At 40.4% G+C, this 7,864-nt stretch overlaps 1 protein-coding gene across 2 annotated transcripts; it reads right to left on the reverse strand.

Moving 5' to 3' along the window:
* Window positions 1-883: 883 nt before the first annotated feature.
* On the reverse strand, window positions 884-7,614 carry RPL8 (ribosomal protein L8). 2 transcript variants are annotated; one of them, XM_088451709.1, is made up of 6 exons: window positions 7,531-7,614; window positions 6,708-6,851; window positions 4,659-4,800; window positions 2,195-2,413; window positions 1,950-2,065; window positions 884-1,092 (listed from the first exon to the last, which is right to left on the reverse strand). In XM_088451709.1, exons 2-6 carry the CDS (start codon window positions 6,843-6,845, stop codon window positions 934-936), a joined length of 774 nt encoding a protein of 257 aa, XP_088307835.1. In that variant the 5' UTR covers window positions 6,846-6,851; window positions 7,531-7,614; the 3' UTR covers window positions 884-933. The 2 variants fall into 2 exon arrangements, with proteins under 2 accessions (XP_088307835.1, XP_088307834.1); XM_088451708.1 differs by having other exon boundaries at window positions 7,492-7,563.
* Between the last annotated feature and the right edge of the window lie 250 nt (window positions 7,615-7,864).

Here is a 7,864-nt window from a genome sequence, read left to right on the forward strand (position 1 = left end):
AGATTAATAGAGTACAGCGACCAGGGTATGAACTGCTCGCTATTCTTGTGGTTGGTTTTTGCTACCACAATTTTGCGAGCAGTTCTGGCTATAAAATAACCCAGTGACGTGGTCAATGACGCTGCTGTATTAATTATGCACACCCTTAAAACTCCCGTTTTGACCTTTAAGCACGCCTGCGTTCGGATCTCCACTCCCCGTTTTCAAGCACCTTCCCCTGTTACCACCCACAATACGCCTCATTCTGTCACTCAAAATAGCAGACATTCGCTATTTAGCGAACAAACGATTTTCGGCCGCACTGACTGGTTCGCGCATGCGTATTAAAATCCGTACGCATGCGCAGTTGGGCAAACATCGCTCAGAGCGAACGAGCGGCCGCTTACGAGCGGCTCTGAATCAGGCCCTTAGTTTGAAGTGCGATAGGGCTGTGCACACGTTTCTACACTGTTGCAATGGCACTTTGCCCCCAATTGAATTGCCCCCTTAAAGTCCATATACAGACAATGGATGTCACGGTATATGGGTGCTTATCCTCAAGACACTCATGAATAGATTTAACTAGTGATTAAAAGCCAGAACGCAGCATAACATGGAGGTGAGGGAGAGCATATAACCATAAACAGCTTTTCTGTTGTAGATAAAAGGGAAGCTTCTTACCATAAGCTTTCCTAGACCTCTAGAAAAGAAAACCAATACCATTAACTAGTGTTTACAGCAGAATTGTGGATCCTTGCCATACTCATCACTGGAGAATCTAACGTCCTCTCCAAGGATGGCTGTTCAGTAGCCACAATTTGTATTATTTTTAGAATAAAATGGTTACTTTGCATAAATATTAGAACAGAACATTTATGAAGCACCTTACACAGAATACTCCATGTTATGTTTTTTGTTTTTTTTAGGGATTTATTATGTAATTACAGAATATTTTTAGTTCTCCTTTTCCTGCACAGTCTTTGTGCCACGCAGTCGACCAGTACGACGAGCAGCAATGAGACCAACTTTGCGACCAGCTGGAGCATCTCTCCTGATAGTTGAAGGTTTGCCAATGTGTTGATGGTTACCACCACCGAAGGGATGTTCTACAGGCTGTAAGGAGGGGAAAATAGTGTTAACTGTCTTTTTGACATCAAATCTAGTGTGCGAAAATACATTTTAGTATATAATTATAAGTGTGGGTGTACCAACTACACAATTGCAACCCACTTGCTTTAGTGATATTCTCAGAGAATATCATATAGAACAGAAAATAAATGAAAGTGAGGCATACACCATAACAAAACATCTCACGTTGCAGAACAGATTACTGAATCCAGCGAGACTTCCGGCACATTTCTCCAAACTCATTATGGCATCTACACATGTAAATGTATGCTCATCTCAAGATCAAATAAAAACTTTATAGTGAACATTGTAATGCATTGTAGCCCAAAGTTGGTGAAATTTCCTTTGAAAGTATTGACTATCAAACTCGGTCCTCAAAACTCCAAACAGTGTATGATTTCCAGGTCACCTAGCAAATGCACAGGTGTATTTTTTGCTTACTGACATTTTAAAAGATCCACAGGTGGAGCTAATTATTTCACTATTCTGTGAGGAGACCTAGAAAACATGCACGGTTAGAAGATCCTATGGTATAGTCAATACTTTCAAGGGAAATTTCACCAACTTTGTAGGTCTGTAAGTTTCCTTTAATAAAGTAATACTGTGCAATACAGGTGTGCAATTAATGCCACCCCAGCTCTTATAGCACATCACATTCCAGGATCTCCCCACCGCACAATAATAAATACAGGAAAAAGCATTGTCCACAGCACAATTTACGCTCCATACTGACAGGAACAAGCAGTGATGTTGCATGGAAGATTAGTTTCCTGTAATATTTAAGTATATATTTATTTTAACATTGTATACCGAATAGAAAAAAATAAAAACCAGTAACTTACGTTCATGGCCACACCACGGACACGTGGCCAGCAGTTCCTCTTAGCCTTGTACTTGTGGTAAGCACGACCTGCCTTCAGAATGGGTTTGTCAATACGTCCACCACCAGCAACAACACCTGCATTGCAACAGAATTGGACATGTTTTTCCTAACATTTAAGTAAACACAAGCGCCATAGGAGACTACACTACATATCATTTTATAGTGTTATTAGTGCTTTCTTTGAGGACAACACGCAATACCCACCAACAACTGCTCGGTTTGCAGAAGAGATGACCTTCTTTGAACCAGAGGGCAGCTTTACTCTGGTTTTCTTGGTTTCTGGATTATGGGAGATGACTGTGGCATAGTTGCCAGATGCACGAGCCAGTTTGCCACGGTCACCTGGCTTCTCCTCCACACAACACACAATGGTTCCTTCAGGCATGGTACCAACAGGGAGGACATTGCCAATGTTAAGCTGAGCTAAAGATAAAATATATATAGAAATTAGTACACTGCCTGCAGTCACTCCACCCACACAAGACCAACTGTGCTTATGCATTTTCATAGGCAGGAGGTAAAAAAAAAAAAAAAAAACTACTTTGCACATTTAATGTGTACAAAAAAAGTTTAGACCCTAAAATTATCTATTTTTGCAAATATAGCCCTTAGTTTATCCTTAAGCTTTTGCTATATAAAATATTAGAATGTATAGGTCACACAACAGCAGACCAGCATATGGCTGGCCTGGTCATTGGATTTAAATCTTTTCAATTCAGATGTCGACAATGTCACCCAGCAAGAGAGGCCACGATGACCCATTCAAAATGCTCTGCTCCTGGACTCCCATCGTAATTTAGGATTGGCGTCACCTGTGTTGAACTAGTTAATTGATAAGAAAGGTGTTTCAACACAGGTGACTGCAATCATCAATTAAGGGGGAAGACCAGTAACAGCATTTTGTACCTCCAGGAATGGGTCATGTTGGGAGGTATGAGACTGGCCTCCTGAAAAAGCCAAGGGCTAAAAGGACAAGCAACAGTTACACACTACTACATAGTTTTTACATAGGGGGTGATTCAATTGAGCATGATGTTGAATAGCCCCAGGAAGGCGTTCCTGGAGCTATTCACTTGACCGCTCTGTTAAGTCCGACTAGAACCACTGAAGTTGAAGAACGGCGTTTACCGTACCTTAAACTGGGCGTTCAGTCGCACTAACCACCATTCTCAGACTAAAGTGTTGGCCACGAGGCTGTTAGCACCACGCTAAGCTGGAAAACAGCATTGCAGCTGGTAGTCGGACTAAACAGCGCGGTCAATTGAACTCCTTCCCGGGCCTATTCAACATCATGCCTAATTGAATCAACCCCGTAGTAAACAAACAAAGTGGAATTCTAAAAATGGCATAAAAATCACACTTTTATGACCAGGAGACTTTTGCACTATAAAGATTCGACAATCAAAATTCTGAGGTCAAAAATGTTTCCATATTTCAAATGCTGGAATCTATGCAGCCTTAGACTTCCTGCTAAGAATGGTCACTATTATACTGTGAACAAGTTAAGACACAAATGTTTACAATAATGAAAAGTATATATAACTTTTAAGCCCCTAGTACTTTGTAAAGCATTGGCCTACATATGGACCATTACATTTTCTTGCTGCATAAACATGTTCCTGACAAATACATGCAGTCAAACCAATTTTGTTTATGGAACCAAAGCTCTTAAGTATCCAACCTATCAACTCGCTAGATAACAGTGATGAATATTTGACCTGGAATGCCTTAAGCTGGGCACACACACAGTATACAATATATTGGCCAATCTTACGATACACAATGGATCGCAACAACCATCATCGAGTGTGTACCCCCAATTCATAATTTGGTGAATTGTGTGGTCGCATCTTCCCATCTAATATTCTGCACATCAGAGGGGATGATGCAACGTACGATGCGGTGCGGTAACAATCATGTAACAATATATTGTGTGGCGCACACACAGACACATTATATTGTTGCATCATATCAAACAATCGCTAGATTGCTAACTCGTTCAAGTGTGTACCCAGCTTTAGGGGCCTATGTATCAAACCTGGGAGAGATAAAATTGTAAAAAAATAAATCACCAATCAGTTCCTAACTATCGTTTTTTAAACAGCCTGCAAAATGTAAATTGGAAGCAGATTGGTTAGTACTTTATATCTCACAATTTTATCTCTCTCCCAGCTTTGATGCATAAGCCCCTTAGTCTGTCAGCGGTTCCTAGTAAATGTATAGGTTGCATTCGAGACACTTGTTTAGCCCACAAAAGCTGCTTCCAGTGTGCATACTGTACACTTTAAGGTAACTAACAATAAAATGTTCCAACTGTTTGAAAAAAAAATAAAGTACTATTGTTTTGAAAGTGAAATAAAACTATAATGGTAAATTAGAGAATTCGGCACGATACATACAACCCTGCCTAGCACAAGAAATCTTTATCAAAAAGGCACTGCTGACATGCTTAATAGTCACATGATTACATGCCTTCACCATGTGTATAACATACAGCTGCACAGGAAAATCTAAGAGCTGAAATGTGGCCCCTGACAGCATCTACCAACACAAAATTGATACATTCATTTCCATTCAAATGTTTGGAAAGTTACCCAAGTTCACACCTACAGACATTTATGAAAGTCAGGAGCCATTGTATAATGAAGGGAATTCTACAATAACTAACCTTTCTTGCCGCAGTAAACAAACTGACCAGTGTGGATACCCTCAGCTGCAATGAACAGTTCAGTCCTCTTCTTGAACCTATAAGGATCACGGAAGGCAACTTTGGCTAGCGGAGCGCCACGGCCAGGATCATGGATAATGTCCTGAAGGAGAGATGGAATGCTTTTACATTATGGTCAAAAGCAACTTAGCATTTTTACAACAACATTTTTAGGGGTATTCAATTTGGGAGCGAAAACATCGTTTTTGCGTTAATGTCGCACCTATGACGTCATTATCGCAGGTTTTAGTTTTACACCGTATTCAATTTCAAAGACTTTTCGCAGGTTCGAAAAGTCTTTGATAAAAAACGGTGATAACTTTTCACCATTGAATAGGTGTCGAAAAAAAGTGCAGAATTGGGGTTTAGGGGTGCAGGCTTAAAAAAAAATAGCCTGCACCCCTGGGAATGACATTTAAAAAAGAACTGTCTCAAAAAAAAGTTTTAAAAAAAAAAAAATAGGGACACCCCAAAAAATTAATTTAAAAATTGGGGTAAAAAAAAAAAAAAAAAAGGGAAAAAATTGTTTAACAATAGGGAAATAGGTTCAGGGCTATTCTGAAAGTATGCGGCAGGTGTATTCTATAATAGATTTATAGCGGCAGGTGCACAATTGCAGAATTTTTAAAAACTTACTTTAGGGACATCAAAATATGCTAGTACCCATTTTCATGTACCCCAAATTTGATGGGACCACTTAAAAAAACGAAAAAAATAACCTAAGTGCTCTTCTGCATCACTTCTTCAATGTCAGGAAAAAAACACCTGCTGCGGCTATTTAAATTCCCGACTTTCATTTAAAGGCTAAAACGGGGGTACCCATAGAGATCCCCCATGTTTTTACAACTTTAGGGGGGTCCTACATTTTTTTAAGGAAAAATTCGTAACTTTACGCAAATCCAACTTCGCAGGCTCCCGTTTTCGTTAATTTCATATTGAATACGGGGATAAGCGGGAGCGCGCCCGATACTTTAACGCAGGTAAAAGCTCCGATATGAAACGTAAACTTCGACAGCAAAGTTTACGTTTCATATTGCATACCCCTCTTAGTCTGTCTAACATTACAATGTATGCATAAAATTAGCTTATTCTAGGAAGATCAAGCCATGTTTCTACAAAGAGCAGTCATGGAAAACTGTCCTAATCATTTCCAGTGTTCTAAATACCATCAGCCCATGTTATGATGTGCTCCTGACTTATATTGTGATCCACACATCTCCTCAAAGCCAAATACTTGAGGAACTAAAACAGTCTACTTGATGACAAATGTTCAATGGGCTTCTGTCGAACATTAATTGCAATGAAGCATTAATGGAAATACAAACAACATGTAAACATCTCAAAATACAGAATGCACTTGGCCTGATCTCCAACATAACTGTTTTGTATACCACAACATCTAGATATTATTGGCTAGAACAGTGGTTCCCAAAAACTTTTTTTTAATTACGGCGCCCTAGAGTATCAGCATTGTTTTCATGGCACCCCTATGTTTAAGTTTGTTATTGAGAAAATCCCGTAAAAATGAAGTAAAGTGATGTAAGCTGTGCTTAACTGTCATCCTTAGAGTCAGTTATGTGGTGGTGGACAGGTTTGCACTTCTGTTTGTCCACATATTTACATTACATTGACCATGAATAATTTGATTTGGTGCTGGACCACCAACCTGAGGCACCCCTGCAAGTGTCCCGAGGCACACCAGGGTGCCACGGCGCAGTTTGGGAACCATTGGGCTAGAAGTCTTCAGCACACAATAGACATTTGATTGTTAAGTGTTACACCACAATTGTTAAATACACAATGTTAATAAGTAAACATATATACTCAAATTGATGTAACTATAGACGAGTGTTCAAATGTGTCACTGATAGTTGAATTGAAAAACACCCAAAAATTACTTGGCCATTTAGAATTAATGCTCAGACTCCCCACCCACAAAAACCCTCCTACATGAATGATCAAGCCAGAACTAGAGAAGACATTTTCCACTTATCACAACACAGTACTTACTTTTACAATACCCTTGATATATCCATGCCTTTCAGCAAAGTCAATAGACCTGAGCTTAGCAGCCCCTTTCCTATGCTTCACATGGGCTCTGAAAACAGATCCAGCACCCTTTCTCTGTCCCCTAATCACACGACCCATTGTGCACTACAAGAGGATACAACAAAAACAGTTAATGAATGACTACAAATAAAAATAAATAAAAAAGTAAATAAGCAATAATGGTACATCGGCACAGCTATACGCGATATTGCATCAGCACAGCTATAAGCGATATTGCATCGGCACAGCTATAAGCGATATTGCATCGGCACAGCTATAAGCGATATTGCATCGGCACAGCTATAAGCGATATTGCATCGGCACAGCTATAAGCGATATTGCATCGTCACAGCTATAAGCGATATTGCATCGGCACAGCTATAAGCGATATTACATAGGATTTGATGCAGTGCAGCTATATAACGCCACAGTAAGTAGCCCTGGATGACATGCTGTAAGGGCCCTTAGTTCCTTCCTAGTATAGCATCAAGATTTTTTTTATGTGAACCTTAATAAATCAGAAATGAGAGCACCCTGTCCCCGAGGGTCCTTTATTGGCTGCTGTCCTGTGAAACCCCGCTCCCGGCACCTGAGCGCAGAAAGGGAGAAAGGACACTAATGTCTCTCATTTCCCATCTAATTCCACCAATGTGCCCGCATACAGCATGGAGTGTGCCCCTGCTGGCATTCTCCCCCGGGTGAGTACGGTGACAAGGCGGGATGGCAGGATTATAGAGAGGATTACCACGGATTGAGCCGCCGGAGACAAATGCACAAATCCTACCTAGGCCCAGGCTATCCGCGAAGAGGAAGTTCCCCGGCTCAGGAGGCCGATTTCTTCCGGAGAAAGCGACGGCGCGGTGCAGGCTGGGAAGTGGTCAGTACGTCAAAAACAATACAGCGCCATATTTGATTTGGGAAAAGAAAATTATATACGACGACGATCGTTAGCTATACGGCTAACGTAATGCAGAGACTCCTGCTGCTGGTAAATGACATTTAATAAATGAAACCAGTAATGCGGGCTTAATTATCTGTCAGTGTTAGGTAATTACACTTTTTCTTTGTTTAACTTGTGTCCCTAGAAAAGGATCTGACACTGTATACGCGTAATGACT

The sequence above is a fragment of the Taudactylus pleione genome, unplaced genomic scaffold, assembly GCF_031769625.1.
Source record: "Taudactylus pleione unplaced genomic scaffold, aTauple2 ptg000026l, whole genome shotgun sequence".
Classification (NCBI taxonomy): domain Eukaryota; kingdom Metazoa; phylum Chordata; class Amphibia; order Anura; family Myobatrachidae; genus Taudactylus; species Taudactylus pleione.